This window comes from Balaenoptera acutorostrata, chromosome X (assembly GCF_949987535.1).
Source record: "Balaenoptera acutorostrata chromosome X, mBalAcu1.1, whole genome shotgun sequence".
NCBI classification, from domain to species: domain Eukaryota; kingdom Metazoa; phylum Chordata; class Mammalia; order Artiodactyla; family Balaenopteridae; genus Balaenoptera; species Balaenoptera acutorostrata.
This window is the reverse complement of record NC_080085.1, coordinates 117,833,517-117,858,959: the sequence shown is the minus strand read 5'-3', so window position 1 is coordinate 117,858,959 and position 25,443 is coordinate 117,833,517. Positions and strand designations below refer to the sequence as shown.

Below are 25,443 nucleotides of genomic sequence, written 5' to 3'. Positions count from 1 at the left end.
AGAAAAATTAGGTAACATTCATTGCAATGTTATGTTTATATACTTTCATTTTAATTTATTTTAATTGTTTCATAAGCATTGGCCATGTTTTACTATCTAATTGCTTGGAGGAATTAGCAAAGATTTCTTGCACAGACATTTATTACATTTTTAATATAATGAGCAAACACTAGTGTGTTTTCATTAATATGTGTGCCTGCTGTATCAATGAGACATGTAAAGAGAAGGGACAGGTGATGACTTTCAAGTTAATAATTAGTTAAATTGCACTGAAGGAACAATTCCAAGTAACTTTTTAATATAAGAAAGTATGTGTGGAAGATACTTTATGAAAGAGTTTGCTTAAAGTTACAGTATATTGCACACTCTGAAATGATGAATGCTGTTAAATTAATGATTCCAATAATTTTATTGAAAATAAAATCAATATCGTCAGTGGCTTACCTTTGTAAAATCCCTTCAAATTGAAATCAAACCTGTTCAATCCAGAGAGATGGACATTTCAAACTCAAATGAAGTTCACAATCTAACCTGTGATATTTTAAATAGCGTTGCTTTAAATCTTGACTGATTCAAATAGTCTGTTTTTCTTCTGCTCATTGCTGACTTATAATAACTGTTCACACTATTTTGTCATTTCTTGCAGTGTGATAATGAGGGATAGGTGATTTCATCACATGGTTGAATTGATTACACTTCTGTGGTTCATGCTGTGCAATTACATTATCAATTCAAGAATTTTCACAAGACGCTATATTGTCAATATGTACTTTAATTTATAGAGGTTCCCAAAAGAGAAGTTATTCTTTAAAGACTTTCATCAGTATCCTGAGCCATAATATTTCAAGTGAAATGGAAAAGTGTCTACACAAAAGCCATAATATTTCAAGTGAAATGGAAAAGACACAAAAGTGTCTTTTCCCATATGACTGGTTTGGATTGCTAAAATTGTGACATCTATACCAAATGTTAATGATCATTTTTATTTAAAAAATGCTAGTTAAGGGACTTTCCTGGCAGTCCAGTGGTTAGGACTCGGTGCTTTCATTGCCGTGGCCTGGGTTCAATCCCTGGTCAGGGAACTAAGATCCCGCAAGCCACGTGGCACAGCCAAAAAAAAAAGAAAAATACGAGTTAAAACTAAACTATAAATTACTTCAGTAATAGATGTTATGGACTGTGTCCAAAATTAAATGTTGTATATTCCTAATTTGGCAACTTTGATGTTGTCAGTATCAGACTTTCCCGCTTAATTTTTACTGTTTCCTAAATAATTTTCTTTCACTTCGGATAACTTACTTAAAGAGTAAACTAGTTTTAAGTTTGGGCATGTAAAATTTCTACATAACACTTGAAATTTAAATAAGATAAAAAATGTTTGGAAACGGGTGGCTCACCCCTGAAATAATATATATAAACAGCTTGTAAAAGGTAATATTCTTTGCCCTTGATCTCCAGAAACAACAGAAAAGAGGAGAAGCTCATCTCTGAATAGAAGATGTAGCAAACTGCATTCATCTACAGAACAAGTGGAAGAAAAAACACCTGGTTAGTTATTTCTATGTACCGATCTTAAATGGTGGTTTAAAAGTGTTATATTTATGTCAACATTCAGCTGCTTGAAAAGCCATTCCAAAACATTGGAAGCCAAAATTTCCCTTCTTTAACTAAAAAATGTACTTTGGTGCCATGCTTATTTGGCTGAAGCCAGAAGAGTCTCTTTAAATGAAATATATAATTCTGCAATGAAGCTGAGGAGCTAGATCACAGAATGTTGGTATAGACAGAGTTGTCCTGAAGCACTTGATTCCCTTCAAACGTTTCATCAATTCGCACATTGAAGTTCTAAATTATCGGCAACATTTTGAACTTCAAAGCTTTGCTTTGTTGCTTCACAGCATAATCCACATCTATCCTTTGGGCGTGTTTTCACTGCTGATGATTACACACAAGATTTCAAAATTATTACTGAAGTACTTTATGTAAAGTTGTTTCTAACACCCCCCTAAGTTTTCCCTGTTAAACATGATTTTCCTTTTTTTCCATAACAAACTGTTCACTTACAGAAGACTCTCCATTTAATTGATTCAGGTCACATCCTGTTATAACAAATGTCATTGTCACAGGGATTTTTTTTTATATAAATTTATTTATTTTTATTTTTGGCTGTGTTGGGTCTTCATTGCTGTGCACGGGCTTTCTCTAGTTGCAGCGAGCAGGGGCTACTCTTCATCACGGTGTGTGGGCTTCTCATTGCAGTGGCTTCTTTTGTTGCGGAGCACAGGCTCTAGGCGCACGGGCTTCAGTAGTGTGGCTCAGGGGCTTAGTTGCTCCGCGGCGTGTGGGATCTTCCCGGACCAGGGCTCGAACCTGTGTCCTCTGCATTGGCAGGTGGATTCTTAACCACTGCGCCACCAGAGAAGTCCCCACAGGGATCTTTTTGAACATAAAAATTTATTGGAGCAAGCTATTTACAAGATTTACTTTTAACAGAATAATTCACTCAGTCTCTTGGAGCTATTGGCAATTGACTTGACCAATATGACTGTCAGTGACATACATCTGGAGGAATCCATGTCAGAGTTGTTTTGTCACGTACAACTATTTTCTCCACGTGTGAGTTCCTCTGTAGAGACTCCAATACATTGGGTATGGCTCTGCTAGATACATTACCTGGATTCCTGCTTTGGGGTTATTGTGGTATGCTGGGGCCTTTGCCCCTCTATTCAGGTATTCTCTTCCCTGACAGTGTAGTCCCATCAGGTGGCAGTTTTCAGTCCTGTTATATATGTGTGGCTCTCATTGCCTCTGCTTTTAGGCTGGGAAAGTTATCATTTGCAGCAGTTCACGTTGCTCCTTCTTGCTTTGCGTTTATTTGTGAGACCTCAAATCAAATCCTTTCTGTTTGTTCTCATCATTTAGTTTGTCAGCTATATACTAGTCTTTGGGAGAATAATTTAATCAGTCGCCTGTTCATCCCAACAAAAGCGTCAGTAGCCAGGAACAAAAGTACTGCTTCATTATTAATTTCTGGAAGCAGTACTCCAGGTAACAGGCATAGAGTAGAGTGCCTGAAAGTGTTAGAATTTGTGCTTAAAAAGTAGGTTGTATCATTTTATTTTTTACAGTAAGACATAAAAATAATTTGAATCAATACTTTGCAAATGAGTGATTATACCCAACATTTTATGTTGCATATTTATGATTTCTAGCAGGGTAGAATAGTTATCAGTGTAATTTATAGGATGAGATAGGGACCTTTGGTTGTTAAATTGTAAAACTGGGGGTTTCTTAACCTGTGCTTAAGTGTATCACAGTACTGTAAAAAGTACTGGATTTTAAAAATATAGAAAAACTTAAATAATATCAAGGGAGAAAGTGTCCTACTCCACCCTTCTTTTTTTCTTAAAATGTGGAAGAATAACACTGAGTGGCTCTTTAGCTTTTAATTAAGAACATAAAAATTGTTAGTAAAATAAAACAGATCTTCAGGGTTATGTGGATTTTCTCATTTATAGATTACATATCATGTTAGACATGCCTCTAGGTAGTAAGTCCTTAGTAGTGGAGAGCTCTAGTGCATTGTTCCCATCCTTTTTGTCTTTTTTTCTCCACTTTTTCCTTTCCGGAATATATCCCACCCCCTTTGCTTATTTTTATGTCAATATCCATATGATTAGTAAACCAAAGTGCTGTCATAGACTTTGTGGTAGTGCAGCTTTACTTCTCTTGGTTCAAATTCCCAACTTTGTTTATGCCTAGTTGTATGTGTGTCAGATTATTTTCTACCAGTCTCCCCTCAGTCTATTGTAAGGTATTCTAATTACTTTCATTTTAATATATTACTCCCATCAAAAACCTCAATATTTTGCCTTAAATTTCTGTAGCTATTAGCAATCTAGTTATTATACTTACTATATTTTCTGTAGCACAGTCAGTGTTAAATAAGTGACTGTTTAGGCACATACAAGTATGTAAGTAAAATGCTTTCTCTACCAAAAGTGAGGGACTAAAAAATAACCGAGTCTTATATTTACCAAGTCTTTAGAAAGCCACCACCAAATACCTTCCTTAAAATGTTTACTTTAGGGAATTCCCTGGTGGTCCAGTGGTTAGGACTCCATGCTCTCACTGCCGAGGGCCCGGGTTCTATTCCTGGTCGGGGAACTAAGATCCCACAAGCCACGTGGTACGGCCAAAAAAAAAAAAAAGCTCACTTTATTATAAAGCAATAAATATTTAGTGTAGAAAAATTTTAAATATAATTTTCTATTATTCCAATACCCACTGATAACTGAATATTTTTCTTTGCATTTACATGTTTTTTAATAGAATGGGATCATAACCTGCTTTTGTTTAAACTCAACATATACCATTTTCTATGTCCAAAAATTGTATATTATTACTCTTAATGACTGCCTTAGTATAGTCCAAATTTTGTGTTGAATAGGTTATATTTAAATATAATTATTAAATTATATTATTAAACAATGCTGTAGTAAGTAATCTCATACATACATTTTCATTTATTTATCTCATTTTTTCTTCAGAATATCCTAAGTGAAATTGCAAGAACAAAGAGTGTGGACTTTTTATTTTAAAAAAATATTTATTGATTGATTGATTTGGCTGCGTCGGGTCTTAGTTGCGGCATGCGGGATCTTCGTTGTGGTGCACGGGCTTCTCTCTGGTGTGCACGCGTGGGCTCAGTAGTTGCGGCACGCAGACTCTCTAGTTGTGGTGCGTGGGCTCTATAGAGCGTGCAGGCTTAGGTGCCCCACGGCATGTGGGATCTTAGTTCCCCAACCAGGGATCGAACCCTTGTCTCCTGCATTGGAAGGCAGATTCTTAGCCACTGTACCACCAGGGAAGTCCTGAGTGTGTACTTTTTAGAATGACTTTTGATACACTATTGCCAAAATGCTTCCCAGGGAGCATATACCAATCCATACTTCCACCAGCAGTGCATGAGGTTGCCTGGTTCCCAACATTGGTATTATCACTTTCCTCTATCTTAGCTGGTACCGGGTATTATAATTTTTGTCCATTTGTTAGGCTAAAAATATTTAGATTGTTAAAGCTGGAAGAGACCTTGGAGATCCAGCCCATTCTGATTAATGTCTTATTACAATTTTTAGTATGGGTGAGAAAATGCTCTTTTTTATACTCTATTTTAAAACAATCATATGTAGAATGCCTTATGTAATCACCTGTAATGGTAAGATCCCTGGCCTTGGTGACGTTGTTTAGATTACTTTTAAAAAACGTTGAGGGACTTCCCTGGTGGCGCAGTGGATAAGAATCCCCCTGCCAGTGCAGGGGACACGGGTTCGAGCCCTGGTCCAGGAAGATCCCACATGCTGCGGAGCAACTAAGCCTGTGCACCACAGCTACTGAGTCCGCGTGCCACAATTACTGGAGCCCGCGCACCTAGAGCCCATGCTCCGCAATGAGAAGCCCGCACACCGCAACGAAGAGTAACCCCCGCTCGCCACAACTAGAGAAAGCCTGCGCGCGGCAACGAAGACCCAACGCAGCCCAAAATAAATAAATAAAAATTAAAAAAAAAAAGCATTGAAGGTCTTGTAATTTTTTATGAAAATCATTCTGAACTATAGTGTGATTAAAATAGAAATGGCTTACGGCAAACATCAGCTTTGGAGAAGCATCTTATTTTCATCTGGAGTGGACTGTTGTTTTCACAATGCCTCTCTTGGTGGTGGTGCTGCTTCTGAAGTACCAACTTTGCGATGCTTCTGTCCTATGTCTGTGATCCATTTCAGTAAACATTTCTGTGTTATGTGTAATCCCTGTCATTTCCTAATAAACGCAGTCTCTTTTTGTTTTTATATTGTTACATGGTGCATTTCTGTCTTATCAAATTTCTAGCTGTGTGGAATTTCACTCTCTGTCCTCATTTACCTACAGGCATCCACAATATATTCCAATATGTAAACATGCCCCTGCTTAAGCATAGCAGTGATGAATTGAAGAGTACCATAGTGCCTCACAAGTCAACAGTGGTAATACCTCCCCAGGAGAAAGTAGACACACCCTCCAAGACAAGCGTGGAAGCGGCCCCCAAGGCAAGTGTGGAAGTGCCCCCGGAGGTGAGTGTGGAAGCACCCCCCGAGGCAAGCTTGGAAGTATCCCCCGAGGTGAGCATGGAAGCACCCCCCGAGGCAAGCATGGAAGCACCCCCCGAGGCAAGCTTGGAAGTATCCCCCGAGGTGAGCGTGGAAGCACCCCCCGAGGTGAGCGTGGAAGCACCCCCCGAGGCGAGCTTGGAAGTATCCCCCGAGGTGAGCGTGGAAGCACCCCCCGAGGCGAGCGCAGGAACACCCCCCACGAGTGTGGAAACATCACCTGAGGCAAGCGAGGATCTATCCCTCGAGGCGAGTGTGGATCCGTCCCCAGAGGTGAGCATGGACTCATCCCCAGAGGTGAGCGTGGACTCGTCCCCAGAGGTGAGCACGGAAGCGTCATCTGAGGCTAGTGTGGAAGCATCTCCTGAGGCGAGCGTGGAAGCATCCCCAGAGGAGAGCACAGAAGTGCCCTCTGAGGCAAGTATGGAGGCGCCCCCCGAGGCCTCCCCTGAGGTGACCATGGGAATGTCTTCCAAGGTGAAAATGAAAGACTCTCCACAGGTTCGACAAGTGCCTTTCATTGAGAAATTTTCTATTAAAATCTGTATGTTTTGTTGTATAGATTATGATAGGTCAGATTTCACAACATAAGCAACTCCTTATTTATAGCGTTCTGTGATAAAATAAATTCACTTTAATAATTTAAAATTATATGATATTCGTTGTCGCAGAGTTTAACCCCCAAAGCTGGAATATTAGTTAATTTTTAGTAAAAGAGACAAAATAAAGCAGTTTATAGGAACTGTGTTTCTAAACTCTGAAGGAATGTTTTTGAGAACTATTGCAAACCTCAATTAGGATTTAAAAATAAAAGTAGGTTTTGAAGTAAAAGAATTCTTTTAAATTATTTCTTTGACATGCTTGAATTGTGTAATATAAATTGTTAGTCTGGAAGAATGTATCTCTGTACCTAATTCTCATGCATGAAAGGAAAATTGGGAGTTTAAGGAGCTATAATTATATTTTATTCAGAATATTTGTCTCTTGAAAAGCCAGCTGCAAAATGTAATGCTAGTAATTTCTTATCTGATTGTATTGATCTGTTCAGAAATCAGAAATGGACAAACAGGCCTCAAACCCGATTACGAAGAAGCGCCTACCACCATCGCAGATACCGTGTTATAGATGGTCATCTTCTCCTACAAGCAGGTGGTGTCCTCCATCTCCCATCAGTGCTAGGTAAGTAGCTTATTTGCCACTGTTCCTGATACATATTTTACCAGGATAAACTTCACATCAGTGTTTCATAAATAATGTAGTATGCATAGTAATGTAAATATAAAGGGAAAAGCCTTTAAAAATGGATTTACCTTTGTCTGTTATAAAATATCATTATATCATAAAGTCAAGACATTATAGTTTATGAAATGGTACACTAAAAATCATCACATATGTATTACAAAACCATACCAGCTTTCCCCCATTAACTATTACTTTTTCCCAGCAGGCAAATCCAAAAGAATCGCCCCCCGTCACCTTCACCCGTCACGTCAAAACAGTCGACACAGTTTTCTTTTTCCTGTAGAGCAATTCCTATGCAGCGTACCGTATTTGCACAAAATGCTTTAGGTACTATTGGAATGAAAAGTGAAGCCATCTCTAACACCATTAACAGCTCTGAGGCTGCAAGCCAAAAGGATATGATCTGTGAAGGTGAGTTCCTTCACTAAGAAGTTCATTTCAGCAACACAGAAAATCTTAAGGTAGTTTGGGAACTGTCAACGTCATTTTATTCCCCAGTTCAGAGAACTTTAGGAAGCGAACTTTCTTTTAAATAAAGAGAATTTCACCAGTCACGCTGGCACACTGCTTTTTTTTCTTGCTGGAACTTCTTACCCCCATTTTTGGAACTGATATTGGAAGTATGGGTGGGTTGGATGAGCGCCATGGTCTAGGTGGTCCCTGCATTTCCTTCCAGCTCTGATAGTGGATGGCTCTAAGGTACTTTCCATCCTTGGAGAGAGCACTCCAGCCATTTGTGGCTGAGCAGGTTTCCTTCAGGAGCTGTAGGGCAGTTTCCATACATAGACCATACATGCGTCAGGTCAGTATGTGGGTTCCAAAAAGTATCATATTGGTATTCTGCCATTCTTTTTTTAATTGAAGTACAGTTGATTTACAATGTTGTGTTAGTTTCTGGTATACAGCAAAGTGAATAAGCTATATATGTATTCTTTTTCATATTCTTTTTCATTATAGGTTATTGCAAGATATTGAATGTAGTTTCCAGTGCTATACAGTAGGACCTTATTGTTTATCTATTTTATATATAGTTCATATCTGCTAATCCCAAACTCCTAATTTATCCCTCCCCCTGCTCCTTTCCCCTTTGGTAACCATAAGTTTGTTTTCTATGTCTGTGAGTCTGTTTCTGTTTTGTTTTGTTTTGTTTTTTAATTTTAATTGAAATACAGTTGACTTAAAATGTTGTGTTAGTTTCAGGTGTACAGCAAAGTGATTCAGTTATACATATATATATAAATATACACATTCTTTTTTTACACTCTCTTCCATTATAGGTTATTACAAGATATTGAGTATAGTTCCCTGTGCTATACAGTAGGTCCTTGTTGGTTTTCTGTTTTATATTTAGTAGTGTGTATATTTTAATCCCAAACTCCTAATTTATCCCTCCCCGCCCCTCCCCTTTGGTAACCGTAAGATTGTTTTCTATGTCTGTGAGTCTATTTCTATATTGTAAATAAGTTCATTTGTATCATTTTTTTAGATTCCACATATAAGCGATATCATATGTTATTTGTCTTTCTCTGTCTAGCTTACTTCACTTAGTATGATAATGTCTTGATCCTAATAATGTTGCTGCAAATGGCAGTATTTCATTCTTTTTTATGGCTGAGTAATATTCCATTGTATATATGTACCACATCTTCTTTATCCACTCCTCTGTCGATGGACATTTGGTTTGCTTCCATGTCTTGGCTAATGTAAATAATGCTGCTGTGAATAATGGGGTGCATGTATCTTTTCGAATTAATGGTTTTCTCCAGATATATGCCCAGGAGTGGGATTGCAGGATCATATGGTAGCTCTATTTTTAGTTTTTTAAGGAACCTCCATACTATTCTCCATAGAGGCTCTACCAATTTACATTCCCACTAGCAGTGTAGGAGGGTTCCTTTTTCTCCGCACCCTCTCCAGCACTGATTGTTTGTAGACTTTTTGATGATGGTCATTCTGACTGGTGTGAGGTGATACCTCATTGTAGTTTTGATTTGCATTTCTCTGATAATTTGTGGTGTTGAGCATCTTTTCGTGTGCCTTTTGGTCATCTACATGGCTTCTTTAGAGAAATGTCTATTTAGTTCTTCTGTCCATTTTTTGATTGGACTTTTGGTTTTTTGTTACTGAGTTGTATGAGCTATTTATATATTTTGGAAATTAAGCCCTTGTAGGTCACATTATTTGCAGATATTTTCTCCCAGTCCATAGGTTGTCTTTTTGTTTTGCTTATGGTTTCCTTTGCTGTGCAAAAGCTTGTAAGTTTGATTAGGTCCCATTTGTTTATTTTTGCTTTTATTCCTATTGCCTTGGGAGACTGACCTAAGAAAACATTGCTACTATTTATGACAGAGAATGTTTTGCCTATGTTCTCTTCTAGGAGTTTTATGGTGTCCTGTTTTATATTTTAATAGTCTTTAAGCTATTTTGAGTTTATTTTTGTGTATGGTGTGAGGGAGTGTCCTGACTTCATTGACTTACACGTGGCTGTCCAGCTTTCCCAACACCACTTACAGAAGAGACCGTGTCTTCTCTGTTGTATATTCTTGCCTCCTTTGTCAAAGATTAATTGAGCATAGATACGTGGGTTTATTTCCGGGCTCTCTATTCTGTTCCATTGATCCATATGTCTGTTTTTGTGCCCATACCACACTGTTTTGATTACTGTAGCTTTGTAGTATTGTCTGGTCTAGGAGGGTTATGCCTCCAGCTTTGTTGTTTTTCCTCAGGATTGCTCTGGATATTCTGAGTCTTTTATGTATGGTTTCATAAAAATTTTAGGATTATTTGTTCTGGTTCTGTGAAAAATGTCATGGGTAATTTGATAGGGATCACATTAAATCTGTACATTGCTTTGAGTAGTGTGGCCATTTTAACAGTATTAATTCTTCCAGTCCAAGAGCATGGGATATCTTTCCATTTCTTTAAATCATCTTCAGTTTCCTTTATCAATGTTTTATAGTTCTCAGCATATAACTCTTTTATCTCCTTAGTCAGGTTTACTCCTAAGTGTTTTATTGTTTTTGATGCAATTTTAAAAGGGATTTTTTTCCCCTTTCTGATACTTCATTGTTAGTGTAAAGAAATGCAACAGATTTCTGTATGTTAATCTTGTATCCTGCTACTTTGCTGAATTTGTTTATCAGTTCTAGTAGTTTCTGTGTGGAGTCTTGTGTGGGTTTCCTATATATAATATCATGTCAACTACATATAATGACAATTTTCCTCTTTGCTTCCAATTTGGATATCTTTTATTTCTTTTTCTTCTCTGATTGCTATGGCTAGGACTTCCAATACTGTTGTTGAATAGAAGTGGTGAGAGTGGGCATCCTTGTCTTATTCCAGATTTTAGCAGGAAGGCTTTTAACTTTTCACCTTTGAGTATTAGATTGGCTGTAGGTTTGTCGAAGCTTTTATTATGTTGAGATATGGTCCCTCTATACCAACTTTGGTAAGAGTTTATCATGAAGAGATGCTGAATTTTATCAGAAGGCTTTTCTGCATCTATTGAGATGATCGTGTGGTTTTTGTCATTGCTTTTGTTGTTGTGGTGTTTCACATGGATTGCTTTGCGTTTGTTGAACCATCCCTGTGACCCTGTGATGAATCCAACTTGATCACGGTGTATGATCTTTTTTGTGTGTTGTTGGATTCGGTTTGCTAACATTTTTTTTGAGAATTTTTGCATCTATATTCATCAAAGATATTGGCCTGTAATTTTCTTTTTTGGTATTAAATGCATTCTTAATATCCATTGACATTACTTAATTTTAAATACACTCATGAATTTTGCTTTTTGAAGGAATTCCACTGTGAATTCTTTGTAACAGAAACGATCTTTTTATTACAAATTATTTATTCCTGATTTTTTTAAATCCTCATTTTTGTATGTAGTTTATTTGAATCAAATTCATCATACTTAAAACAAATTCGTCACATGAACTAAAATGTTATGCCTCCATGTGGTCACCTTATTTTACTGATAGTCTTGGTTTCTTTTGTTATCTACAGTTAGCCACTTTATGATCAACCAAATATGTTAACATACGATTATCAACAGTTAGCTAAACAGTATTTATTTAGTAAAAATGATGCACAATGTACGCTGGATATATTTTTGGTTAATCGAGTAATTAAGATTTGTACACTTCAGGGAATTCCCTGGCAGTCCAGTGGTTAAGGACTTGACGCTTTTACTGCCAGGGCCCAGGTTTGATCCCTGGTCAGGGAACTAAGATCCTGCAAGCTGCATGGCATGACAAAATAACTTAAAAAATAAAAGATCTGTACACTTCATTTGGACCGAGCATAAGCTTGTCTTCCTCTATATTCAGTATATCTTAAGTTTTTTCCCATAGAGGCAATTCAGTCAGGTATCTCAAAACAACTAAACCAAAGCAGGAGTACATTATTTCATTTTGGAACAGGTAGTTGTTAAAAATCAACAATATGCTACTTCTTTTGTTGGGGGGTGGGGGTGAGAGGGGGCAGGAGTTGGGCTTTTGAACAAAAGCTGTTACATAAATCACTTATAGTTTATTTATACATTTTAGACCACGGACATACTGTTTGGTTTTTTTAACATCACAGGTTGTCTTGTACCTCTTTGTTGGACTTAGAGGCAGTAAGTTCCCTAAACTTAACTGTTTTACATGTTAATTTAAATTAGAGTCTGGTAATAAAAGCACACCAGGGCCTATGAATGCCGAGGAGGCAACAAAAATTTTGGCAGAGAAACGACGTCTTGCTCGTGAACAAAAAGAAAAAGAGGAAGAAAGACTACAAAAAGAGATGGAACAAAGGTTGGCACAAAATCATCCTTTCTATACTGTAAATCTTGGCTGGGGCCTGAATTCTGAAAGTCAGACTTTATCCTCCAGTTAGATGTATTATAAATTCTCAAATAGTAACTGACTTTTTCTTCAGTGTGAATCAGAAATGACTCGTCGCCTTCTAAACAAATGTGGGGAGCATTTCAAGCAGACAGGACGCTGGTGTGTAGATGAGTGTATGGTCCTTTTTAGTCTCTATGTGTCATGTGCCGTCAGGTGTGCTGTAAAGATGCATAGAGACCTGAACTCATGTCAGGGGCCTGGATCTCAGTGGGAGCACCTGAGTGATCACACAAGACTCTTTCTGTTGCCATTCACTGGCATCAGCCCCTTTCTTTATTTCAAAAGTCCTTTATAACTTCAGAATTTGTAAACCTGTTTAAGAATAAGTTGCATACATCATGACCCTTTCCTACTGAATACTTCCGTGTATACTTTCTAAGAACAAAAGCATTCTCTGACATAACCAGAGTATAATAACTAATATCAGGAAATTTATTATTTTATTTTCTAATTCAGAGTCAGCAGTTCAATTTGCCATTTGTCCCAGTGACATTCTTTATACAGTTTTTTTTAGTTCAGAATTCAATCCTTAGACGGTTCATAAAAATAATATATACACATACGTAGAGTTAGTAACTGGTAAAGCAACTTTGCTTGAAACTTTTTTGTAAGTTTGAAAATAAAAAGTTACCAAAAAAAGAAAAAATTTGTAAACCTGGAAGGGATACTTCTTGTGTTTTACTGGGTTTCCAATGACTTGTGGGCTGCCATTGTCATGTACAGTTGTGTGCATTCTACCTCAATCTAAAGGTTTCTTGATCTTCGATCTCAAGGCCCATTTGATTTGGGGCCTTCTAATGTAAACCTCTGTCCACTGCCTGCAAAGAATAACTACAGTCCTGACTTTGTTTTTAAGTATTAAGTGTTTTTGAATCACAGTCACATGCTTTCTATATACCTTATATGGGTTTGGGAGAAAAGAGGAGGAGACATTATGAATAGAAAAAACACCCCTATAACTTGAAGAATATTATTCATTGCTTCATGTAAACAGAGCTAGTTTAACATTTTAAAAGCCTTGAATACCAGTCATTGTAGACTGGGCTTTTCTCCTCTGAGCACCACCAGACCCTCCTCTAAATTCCGTGTGTCACACCCCCATGTGAGACTGGGTATGAGCATACGTCTAAAACAGTTAAGAAGGAGTGATTTTATATATGTGTGTGTGTGTGTGCGTGTGCGCATTTGTGTTTTAAGACGCAAAGTAGCCCACTACTTGATAGAAATCTTTTTCTACTCCCAAGGGCTAGTTTTCCCCATTTAAAAAATATGAAATTATGCAAATCCTGTGTAGTAACAACACAGAAAAAGTGGTGAATCTGGTGTAAATAGAAATTGTATTACTGTACACAAGCAGCTTTACTATAAAAATGCACATAATAAGAGTTATTTAAATATTCTGTGTCATCAGGAAAATGAAAGACATAGCAAAGAAAGCAGCTGAAGGCCAACAAGAGGAGTTCTCAAAATTTGGAGATGGGCAACCACCAAAGGAGATAAAAAAGAAGAAAGGAAGTCAAGAACAAGAAGACCAAAAAGTAGAACTCCAGGTTTGCCGGCTCCCCACTTGATCAAGGGATGAGAACCAGATTCTAAAATTCAGTAGAAACCCAAAGCAAAAGTCTGTTTCTCCAAGACAGAAAACCAGCAGATGCTGCATGCTCTGGTTGCATTCACATCACAGCCTCGCTATTACCAGTGTCGCTGTGAGCTGTTCTCAGCCACCCTTGGCCGAATCCCAGAATGTTTTCCAAGTGAAACAAAAGCAGAAAGCAGCAAATTACAGATGAGCAGTCCTTTAGTTTGTCTCCATAAATAATATTACAGCTTGGTTTCGGGAAATCCAGATCGCTCACAGAGATTAAACGTCCTGTGTGAGTTTTCCCAGCCCTGCATTCTGTGGTGACACTTAACACCTGCGCCACAACAGATAAGATACAAATTATGAATGCCTCATCAGATTCACCGATGAGAATGTCACCCATGTAAATTTAAATCACCAGGTAAATAAACCCCCAAACTGAGCTCAGACTATACTCAGCTTAAATTATTGTTGTAGCCTAATTTATATTCCAGTTTTAGTGTATCATTTATCAAAATCAATTAATATGTTACATAAATGATTGTATGCATTTGCATTCCTTGAGAAAGTACCTTTAGGAATCCTCTTGCTGCTTTTGAGAAGTATAAGACTTGGCTTCTGATGCCTGTGTCAGTGGAAGACTACACAATCACATACATACTTGAAACGATCATGGTCTGACAACCCTGAGGTCCTGAAGGGGATTAACATGGCTTGTAAATCCTTGTGGTAATAGTTAGGCTAGTTTTGTATATTTTTGCTAATGCTTTGAAAATTGATGATCCATGAATGTTATATATGTGGGTACTCTCAGTCAAAAGGTTACATTATTTTATTCTGGATAACATCTTACTGTTTCACTGATGTCACTCAGATATATTGAGATTAAATGACATTTTTATACAAATTTTCTAGAAAAGTGATGCCAAAATAAAAGCTCAGGAGGAGGCTGACAAACGCAAGAAGGAGCACGAGAGAATTATGTTACAGAATTTGCAGGAGAGATTAGAAAGAAAAAAGGTACTCCTTCTCTCTGTTTGGGGGGTTTGATTCTTTGTTTAAAACAATGTTGGGCACATGATGTCAAAACATGTTTTTGAAAATGACAAGTAAGTGATATGCTAGCCTTGGTTGTTTTCCCTCTGTACTCTCTTATCCAAGGATCTGATCCCTTCTCCCTAGAATGATCTCCTCTTATTGATCATACCTCTCCCTCATGGACCACTGATGACCATTACAGGGATATCTCTATACAGCAAATCTCTGGGAACAAAGCTCCTTTGAACAGAGTCACTCAGGTCATGGTAGGGGTTGGTGGAAGTTAGAGTTTCTTCTAAACTGGGCTGGAAATTGCAGCAACTGAGTGGGAAGAAGCAGAAGGTGGAGGCTTCCCTGAGAGGCCAAGGTGCAGGCTGTTTGTAAGGTAGGAACTCACTTTGTGCAACCCACGTGGCTTGTCTGGGAGCAAGGAAGGCCCTGGACCAGGGCAAGGTACTTCACGGCGTCTCTGTCAGGAGATCAGTCACCCTGATGAGGCCAGAGAGCTGCAGCTTTCCTCGCCTTCAGGAAAGAAGGGAGCTCTTATCCCTCCTGCCTGTGCTCCTTCTAGTAACAAAACCTCTGACGGGGTCGCATTGTTGGGGTGCATTCTTTTCATTAACTCGGCTTCACTCGTGGTCTGTTCAGACTAAAATCATGTTCACAAGTTCTAATTGGTTTGCAATAATATGTGCTTAGTCTAAGTAATAAACTTCCATGTCGGCAAAATCAGGAGTGAGAAGTCATTTGGATTTCTGTGTTAGGATAACAAGTACACCTGTCACTGCTCAGGGTGTTTTCTAGATGGTCATGAAACTGGGCTTGAAGGAAGGCACCCAGCTGCCGGCCCAGGGTCTTGCGTCGGTTATATCTGTGGCGTTGGAGCAGTCACTGATATGGTCCGCTTCTGGAACATGGAAATAATCAACTTCTTCAGGACCAGTGTTTTGTTTTTAATCTGTTTTCATGTTTGAATTTTTATTTTCCTTTAAATAGAGAATTGAGGAAATTATGAAGCGGACAAGAAGGCCAGATTCAAATACCTCAAAGGTAGTCTGTGTGCTCCTACCAGCAGTGTATAAGAATTCCTGTTGCTTCACATTCTTGCCGACTTTTTAATTTTTGCCAATCTCTGGTGGTAATGAAATAACATATCCCATTGACGTTTCCCTGCTTATTAAAAAGGTTGAGCATGTTTTCATACCTTTAGTTAGCTTTCATGTTTTTTCTTGTGTGGAACGCTTGTTTAGGTCTTTTGCCCAAAACTTTCTGGCTGCCTTGTCTTTTCCTTACTCATTGGTAGTTCTTTAAACGTTCTAGAAACTTCTCCTTGCTTGTATGTGTTGCACATATCTTCTCCCAGTTTGTGGCTTGTCTTTTCTTCTTGCTGTCTGCTGCTACATAGAAGTTCTTGATTTTCACATCGCTGAATTTATCAGTATTTTTGGATGACTAATGGAGTCGGGTGCCTTATTGGCCATTTAGAGATTCACTTTGGTGAAGTGCCTTTTCAAGTCCTTTGCCCCTGTTTCCATTTGGTCACCTGCCTTTTTCCTATTGATCTGTAGATTTTACCTGCTCTGCTTCTGAGCCCTTTGGACATTTGTATTGCAGTTATTAGCCCCCGTGCAGTAGTTTGCCTCACACTCTCATAATGTCTTTTGATAAACAGAAGCTTATTTTAATGAACTGAAATTTAGCTGTTTCTTTCCTTTATGGTTAGTGCTTTCAGGGTATATCTCATAAGTATTTGTTTACTGCCACCCTTCCCTCCCCGGCCCCAGTGTCCTGTCTTTTGATGGTTTGCGTGCATCTAAGGTCTTTTTCCCCCAGATTCTGTGTTCTTTACCCTCTGAGCTACAAAACTGATATTTTGCCTATTTACAGTTGCCCAGTTGTGGTCACTCATATCATGAAAATTTAGAATAGAAATGTCATTCCTGAAAAGTGCTGGGAGTCGCCATCTCAAGGATCATTTAGCCCATTGGCCTGAGACGCCCTGCCTCAAGCAGCAGCCAAGAACTTTTTTAGCCAAGGCCCCACCTTGGCAGAGCCCCCATGCCAGCCCAAAGCTGTTGCCCCTTGGCTCCCACTCAGGGAAGTCTTTCATTCTTGAGTGGCTTTCCCTAGCTGCAAGACACGGGCCACCTGTCCTGTCCTCTGTAGATTCTGTGGGCCAAAGAGGTTAGATTTTTTTTTTTTTACCTTTTAACTGAAATGACAAAAATTAGCCATCAATCCAGGTGTGAAATCTGTCTTTTTAAAAAAAATTTATTTATTTTATTTATTTTTATTTTTGGCTGCATTGGGTCTTTGTTGCTGCACATGGGCTCTAGTTGCAGCGAGCGGGGGCTACTCTTCTTTGCGACGCGTGGGCTTCCCATTGCAGTGGTTTCTCTTGTTGTGGAGCACGGGCTCTAGGCGCATGGGCTTCAGTAGTTGTGGCTCGGGGGCTTTAGAGCGCAGGCTCAGTAGTTGTGGCTCATGGGCTCTAGAGTGCAGGCTCAGTAGTTGTGGCGCACAAGCTTACTTGCTCCGCGGCATGTGGGATCTTCCCGGGCCAGGGCTTGAACACGTGTCCCCTGCATTGGCAGGTGGATTCTTAACCACTGCGCCACCAGAGAAGCCCTGAAATCTGTCTTCTTTGAAATAACTAAGTCAGGATGATTGAATATTAGATGTAATCACGACTTTCGTTTTTCATGGTAGGCTACAGAAACATTCAGCAATGATGCATATGAGGAGGACGAGGCAGACGATGAGGACGAGTCGGAAAGTGACAGTGATTCCTTTGATGACATGCATCCATCAGGTTTGCTTGCCTTCTGAGTTCTGTTAGTCACTGTTTAGAAGCTGGACTGTCTAGGCTCATCCAAAGGTTTCTCCACTTCTGAGCTGTGTGGATTTGAACAAGTTACTCAACCTCTCTGTGTTCAGTTTTCCCGTCTGAAAAAGGGGAAACCAATGTTGTTCTCTCCCTAGGGTGGGCATGAGATTGCAGTGAGATCATGCAGTGCTAATAGTGCCTGACACATAGCAAACTCTCAATAAATATTAGCTGCTGCTGCAGCTGTTACTGTGTTTCAGGTTGTGCTGAGAGACTGTAAGTGGCAGCTCTTTCTCAGCTCAGTGTGAGGCTTACTAGCATCTCGCAGTTCAGGACCTTGTGGCGCATTCATGACTGACCGTAGGTAGAACGCCACTCCCCGCCTCACTGAGAGAGAATGAGAATCATGTCGTGATATGAGTGCCCCTAAGGTGTATTGTTGAGTCTCGTTCATTCCCTGGTGAGTAGGAACCACTTGATGGCCACAGTAATGGCATTTGAGAAAACACGATTCGTTCACCCTTTATGGCGTAGCGGGCATCAAACACACAAGTCGGGTGCTCTGCTAGCTACTGGGGCCTCGAGGAACCACAGCCAGTGGGGAGCCAGGCGTGAACAGACCGTGGTGCTGCCACAAGCTGGTCGCACTTAAAAGCACTTTGGCCAGAATCCACGAGGACGGAGCGGTAGGCGCAGCACTTCGGGGCGCTGGGAAAGGCTGAGGTCGGAGGTGAGGCGAGAATAAGAGGGGCATCAGGAGGAGGGGCAAGGAGCGTGGTGCCATCCTGCCCTCTGGCCGTCATTCTTTGCTGGCAAAGGAGAGAGGGCAGGTTCCTTGAAGGTGGTGCTTTGTGCTTTGAGGGCCGGCTGGGCTTGTGCCCTGGGCAGTAGCCCAGGCCGTGGCTCCGGGAAGTGCTGCCATGAGACCGCTCCGGCCTTCAGGCAGGCTCCCTCCCGAGCCGGCAGGCGCTTTGCTTGTCTTGTTGAAACTCCAGTTTTAATCTTGTTGCTCTTTTTTTTTTTTTTTTCCTCTAGCTTTTATAAACGGCACGGAGTCATCCACAAAACCAAAAACACATTTTAAAAACGTGAAGAACACTCGCAAGCTGGTGCTTTTAGATGCGACTTCTAGCTACATCCGTAAAGAGACAACACTTTTCAATTGTGACATGAAAACCTTCAGACAAAAAAGAGTGAAAGACCCTTTGAATCAGACAAAGAGTGCCAGGTGAGTCCCTAGGTGAGTTCATCAGAATACACTTGGAAGGGTTATGATTGGCATTCTTAGAATGATGCATGAGGTTATTGACTGAGCTCTTAGTTTGTACCAAACACTGTGTCAAGCACTCGACTTATAGAAACAAACTAATCCCCACAGCAGCCTTGCCTAGTGAGGATGAGCATCCCTATTTTTACAGGCGAGGAAACTCAGGCGTGCAGAGATTATGGGCCTTATTTGCCCAGCATCCCACTGTTCAAGGGCAGAGCCCAAATTCAAACCCAGATACATCTGACTCCAAACTGTGCTTTTATTCATGCTGGTTAGTGTTGTCTCATACAGTCAGGGAAGGGGACATTGATTGAGTGACTGCAGTATACCAGGCATTTTAACTATTTTAATTCTCACTGCAACTCTGAGTTTGATATTAAAGTCTTCACTGTACATACGGGAAACTGAGGGTCAGAGGTTAGGTTAGAAGAACAGGACCAGATTCCTGGAAAGGAAGGCTCCTTGGGTGATAGCCTGAAAAGACATTAACCTGCAAGGCCTGTGGAAACAATCTGCTAAGAGACTCAGTGATGGCGTGGAAAGAGCACTGGAGCTGGTAAACCCACATTAGTCCTCACTCCGCCTTACTGGCCATGTCCTGGATGTGCCTGAAGTAGGGACGGCGTCCCCGGAGCCCTGCGTGCTTAGCTGCTCCTCGTCCCCCTCAGCATTCCCATGGAACCCTAGGACCTGGGAGGACACAATTTGGAAACCAGTGTGTTCTGTGATCTCCAGGGTCCCTTCCATCCAGCCTTCCCATTCTGTGATTCTGAAAGTTTATTTATGTCCAAGGCATTTCTTAGAATTAAATAATAAAGCTTCTTTCAGGCAAAGCCTTGGTTTGGGGATAATCCGGATTATAACTAAAATATCTTTTTCCAGATCCTCCACCAAAAGAACAGCCAACCGAGCAGCCAAAACCGGAAAGGCAGAAACCAGCAACACCGTGGGACCTTCCAAGAGCTTACATTCAGAGGCACAGGATTGGGTCTGTGACAAGATTATTGACATCACAGGCGAGATAGAATCACCTAAGTCCAGTATCCCTCCTGATAGCCGAAAACACCATCTGAAAGGTCCCATGGCATCCTGCCTAAGTCACCAGCCGCCTATAGACAACAAGAAAACAAGCAAATCTGTTTCTGCTCTATCAGGTAAGGCCTCATCCCATCTTCACTTCATGTGAAAGGTAGTTGACCTTGAACCCTCCTGTGTTTCCAGCTGTTCCAGGGTTGTCTTGGTGAGGGAGAAGACAGTGGTTGGTCCAAAACTAGGTTGATGTCGAAGAGCCCTCCATTAAGTTAGTTTTGAGAGGGTAAATGACTTGATTCTAATTTTTATGTCCTGCATTTCCTGCCAGATATACAAAGTAGGGTTCATTTCAAACCCCAGACCCCTCAGGTTCCTCTGCGCTCCTGATCCACTGGCTGCTCTACAGCACACAGATAATTATTTAGGGCAGAGGGTTAGTGAGTTTTTTGGAATCAGTCTCTCAAATTGTGTTTCCAAAACCAAAAGGCCTGTGTTTTTCTTTCCTTGAGAAGCTCTCTGAAATTGAGAGGCAGCTTGGGCCCATTTGGGGGTTGGGGAACGTTTATAAGAGCACCAGTGTGTCAGCCACTGCGGGGGTGCTACTGAGGGTCCCAGGCCCACCTCAGAGGGGAGCCAGGGCCCACTTGGTGTGGAACCAGCATTTTCTCTACTAACCTTCTTTCTTTTCTTTTTCCCTCTGGTCAGATATGTAAACCTCATCCAGCCTGGAAGAGAATCCATTCTCCACTCTGGATTTTGACCTCCAGGCACATCTCTCAAAATTTCTCCACCTCCTACTTGAACCTGGCAAAGAAAATGACTCTCAAAAAAAAAAAAAAGGGAAACATCAAAACGTCATCTTAACTTATCTCAGAAGATGCTCATATCATCTTCACTCTTGCCCACAAGCAAGGGTTCTGAGTAAAGAGTCGTTTTGTCTTCCTGTAAAAATCTTCATGTCTCTCGTTCTTGTGTTTTCCTACCAACACGTTTGAGTGTGTATCGAGGGTGTCTTTATAAAATGCTAACTCTTGAGTTTCTAAGAGAATCTCTACCAGAGGAATAGTTTTTTCTCAGTATATATTTGAAATCTTAAAATCACGTTTACTCCATTTAACAATTACTTTAATTTACCAATAACAACTCACATTCGATCTTGTAGAGGACATGATGGCTTATTTGAGGGCCTCAAGATTCCTCACAAGAGCTTTGTTTGGATTGTTCTTAATATACAAATACAGAAGGTTGCAAAATATTAAATCACATTTTACCGCTATGTACGTATATTTCTAACTCTGCCATAGTCTGCCAGCCCCGTACACAGGCACTGATACCCCCAAATACTGGGAGTCCTAGAAGGTGTGATCTTCAGCATCTTCCCTGCTTTTGTCAGTGTTTCATTTTGAAGTACATACTGCGGTTTATCTATAAAAACATGTTATTATTTTTATTGTGTACATAGGGCAGTATTTGGCTGTTGTCTGATGGGGTATGTTGAATTCCTCTAAAAGTTTACTGTGTATAATCTTTTTCTGCTTGTGCTCTCCAGGCCTGCCCTTCAGTATACACTCAGGCTTGAGATGTGGAATCAAAATTTGCTTGCCTTTCTCTAGCGGCTGGCTGCGAGTGAGTACAGGAGCAGTGTTATTCTTTGGCCCCCTTGATAGGCACAGAGACATACACAGTGTACACGCACACACGTGTACACAGGATATATGTTTCCTGAAATTCATTGAATCCTGCTTAAACCATTGACTAAAACTTGAATTCAAATTAGTGGTCCTAATGCTAATGAGTTTTCTGGTGAATCACAAATAGTTTGAAGCAGGCCTGTGTTCCTTTGTAGCCACCAGTCTTCAATTAGTAAAAGGAAGTAGTTATTCTTTCTGATTCCCTAGTTCTTTGCTATTCAGAGTACTGTACCTTTGTTATAGAATAGAGCTTGGTGCCTTAGATTTAAAAACTTTTTATACACTAGCTCTTTTATAAAAAAGGCAGAGACAGTCATCTTAACAGATGTGATTCTGATATTTTTCTGTACAGATTTCACATGTTGAAACACTGTTACGCCTTCATATAAATGTGTGTGCTCTATGCAATAAACTTTGCAGGTAAAGCAAGTTTTCTTCTTATTTTAATAATAAAAAAGGTACTGGTGGTGGTATAAAGGTGACACCAGTTGTTAACCAAGCTATGAACACAGGCAACAGGTATGTTCGATAAGTAATCAAATCCTCTGATGCCACTCTGCAGTCACTTGGTGATTTGGCGGCGTTCCACCGTGGGACATTAAGATGTGAATTTTGAACTCTGGTCTTCTTCCTGCACCTGTTTCAATGCTTGTTAACTCTTCCCTGTGACGGCTCTGACTTATACTTGAGGCCAGTGATTAAAGTATCTTTCTTTTTATTGTGGTAAAATTCACATAAGTGGCATTTAGTACATTTACAATGTACAACCATCACCGCTATCTAGTTCCAGAATATTTTCATTATCCTGAAAAGAAACCCAGTACCCTTTAAACAGTCACTCCCCATTCCCTCTCCCCACAGCCCTTTTTTTTTTTTTAATTATTTCCCTTTATTTTTTAATTAATTAATTTATTTTAGTTTTGGCTGTGTTGGGTCTTCGTTTCTGTGCGAGGGCTTTCTCTAGTTGTGGCAAGTGGGGGCCACTCTTCATCGCAGTGCGCGGGCCTCTCACTATCGCGGCCTTTCTTCTTGCGGAGCACAGGCTCCAGACGCACGGGCTCAGTAGTTGTGGCTCACGGGCCTAGTTGCTCCGCGGCATGTGGGATCTTCCCAGACCAGGGCTCGAACCCGTGTCCCCTGCATTAGCAGGCAGATTCTCAACCACTGCGCCACCAGGGAAGCCCAGCCCTTTTTTTTTTATAAATTTATTTATTTTATTTATTATTTTTGGCTGCGTTGGGTCTTCGTTGCTGCGCGCGGGCTTTCTCTAGTTGCGGCGAGCAGGGGCTACTCTTCGTTGTGGTGCGCGGGCTTCTCATTGCGGTGGCTTCTCTTGTTGTGGAGCACGGGCTCCAGGAGTTGTGGCTCACGGGCTCTGGAGCGCAGGCTCAGTAGTTGTGGCGCATGGGCTTAGTTGCTCCACAGCATGTGGGATCTTCCTGGACCAGGGCTCGAACCCATGTCTCCTGCATTGGCAGGCGGATTCTTAACCACTGGGCCACCAGGGAAGCCCTTTTAAACATCACATTTGGTGCTGGCTGCGCATGAGGAAAACACATTTGCTTTTGAAAGTCTGAGCGTGCGCTCAGGCAGTAATTGTGCTCTGTTAACATGTGCATCCCTTCATGACATCACTGTTACGGTGTGTGGCCAAACCAGTGTTTTGATCTGCCCATAAATGTATAGTTTCTAATCTGGAAACATGTTCCACTGCACTAGGTTTTGTGTTTGATAAGGTGAGGTCCTTGTTTATCCCCGATCTTTGGCACCTGGTGCTTTGAGAACAGTGGCAGCCATTCCCCACTTGGCATTCAGTACCGGGCCATCCACTGGGGCTGTTGAACCAGGACATTCCCTGGTGCGCAGACAACCTGAAGTACGGTCAGAGCACCCTGCTGACAGCCCTGAGGTGATGGACGCTGACCCGGCCTCCGTGCTTGCCGTAGGCTGAGGGCAGGCCCCTCGCCTCTCCCGGTGGATTCTGCAGATAGCGCATTTCCCACACCCGTGTCATCCGCATCCCCCCACTGCCCCTGTGTGCAGTGAAGCTTTTCAACAGCTCCAGTCCCCGGCAGCCAGAAAAACGCGGTAAGAACACTAGAAAGGATGCTGGACAGGAGGTCTGAGGACCCGAATTCCTGCCGAGGGGGCTGCAAGCCCTCCAAGCAACTCTGCGCCCGTCATGGCCCCTCTGAGCCGTGCCTGTCTGGTGAGCGGGCTGGGGGGCTGCGCTAGGATCTCGGAGGGCCCTCAGTTCTCAGGAGTCGCTAACTCACTGTGGCGAGAGCTAGAGGGTCGGGAGGTGGGCGTAGAACCGCAGCAGCAGCTGGTGCCAAGATGCACAGCTGGAGGCAGACTGCCCGGCCCGTCCTATCAGGGCTCAGTCTGATCCCCACACACCTCACAGGCCTGGTCAGTTGAAGCAGGTCCCAGAAAGGCCGCCTTGCCCTCGGTCTCTCTCCCCACCAATCCAGTTCCAGTGTTTGTTTCCAGATGGGCTTGTCTCATAATTTCCCCAACAATTGTGTTGTAATAACCGTAGTTATGTTTACACATTCTATGTGCCAGGTACTTTATAGGTATCATTTTAAACCCTCACAACAACCCTGTGAGCTGTGGGTATTCATTTTTACCTAGGACACAGATTAGTGGAGATTGGCATTTGTTCAAGGTTACACAACTAGAAAGAGGCAGACCTGGTGTTCAAATTCAAGTCTGATTCTCAAGTCACACCCCATATCGCTTTGGGGGTGGGAACAGTATCTTGTGGCTTGCATGGTGAGTAACATAACATACTATCTTTGGTGCTAGAGATAAAAATAACTGCTAACGTTTATTGAATGCTTTTCTTGGGTGTCGCTTTTCTTGGGTCAGTTGCTGTGTTTAATAAAATAAGCGTTTGTATTATCACGCAATGTGCATGTGATTCTGTAAGACAGGATTTCTGTCTCGTTTTACAAGCGAGGAAGCCAGCTCAGAGAGGTTAGGTGACCTGCCCAAGGTCTCATAACTGGAAAGTGGCTGTGCAGCCAGGATTTGAAGCCAGGCAGTACAGCTCCAGAACTCACCCTGTTACCCCAAAGTAGATTATGTTCGTGATACTCTGATTCCCCTTCATTATGAGGGAGAGAAGTGTTCTCGGCTGAAAATTTGGTAACTAGAAATTTCCCCTCCTGAGTCTTAGGTTGTCACTCTTAAATTTGACTCCTGAGCACTGTGCGTGATGCTTTCCTCATTGTGATGCGGTGAACAGACGGCGTCCCCGCTCTGTGACAGTGCAGTGTCATAAGCCTTCTAGCTTGGGCTAGAGGTGTGCCCAGGGTGGTGTTCTGTCACTTACTTGCTGTGTGATCTTCAGTTTTCTCACTTGGAAAATGGGGCAATAGTGCCCGTGTTGGCTGTTTGAGGACTAGGTATAATTGTGTAAGGCGCTTACTTAAGCGTTGAGGGCAGGTGTCTCGTGGCAAGCAATAGCTAGAGGCCCACTGCTGGTGGGCCTGTTGCTGGGGGAAGAAGGTGGTGGCTTGGGGATACAGGCCATCTCAGGCAGGGTTGAGGGCTGGAGTCTAGCTGTGCAGCTTTTTCTCCGCAGAGCTCTTCGGCCCTGGCGTGGGCCGGGGTTTTGCAGGCCGAGTGGGATGGGAATCAAAGGGTGACAGGATTGAGGGGGCCAAGAATGGTGGAAGTGATACAGGGTAGAATCTCGGGCAGATAAAGCGGGAG

The 25,443-nt window shown here is 41.3% G+C and overlaps 1 protein-coding gene across 5 annotated transcripts in view; it reads left to right on the top strand.

Moving 5' to 3' along the window:
* MAP7D3 (MAP7 domain containing 3) overlaps window positions 1-22,386 on the top strand; it is a 35,477-nt gene extending 13,091 nt beyond the window's left edge. The window contains exons 7-19 of one of the 5 annotated variants that reach the window (XM_057538668.1): window positions 1,459-1,548; window positions 5,929-6,254; window positions 6,327-6,647; window positions 7,195-7,325; window positions 7,591-7,799; window positions 12,055-12,187; window positions 13,692-13,830; window positions 14,778-14,882; window positions 15,897-15,950; window positions 17,610-17,712; window positions 18,763-18,955; window positions 19,880-20,151; window positions 20,735-22,184. In XM_057538668.1, the coding sequence (XP_057394651.1) occupies window positions 1,459-1,548; window positions 5,929-6,254; window positions 6,327-6,647; window positions 7,195-7,325; window positions 7,591-7,799; window positions 12,055-12,187; window positions 13,692-13,830; window positions 14,778-14,882; window positions 15,897-15,950; window positions 17,610-17,712; window positions 18,763-18,955; window positions 19,880-20,151; window positions 20,735-20,742 (2,084 nt within the window). In that variant the 3' untranslated portion in view covers window positions 20,743-22,184. Of the gene's footprint in view, window positions 1-1,458; window positions 1,549-5,928; window positions 6,648-7,194; window positions 7,326-7,590; window positions 7,800-12,054; window positions 12,188-13,691; window positions 13,831-14,777; window positions 14,883-15,896; window positions 15,951-17,609; window positions 17,713-18,762; window positions 18,956-19,879; window positions 20,152-20,734 lie in introns of all 5 variants that reach the window. The other 4 variants (XM_057538667.1, XM_057538666.1, XM_057538670.1 and 1 more) reach the window with 4 other exon arrangements.
* Window positions 22,387-25,443: the final 3,057 nt, after the last annotated feature.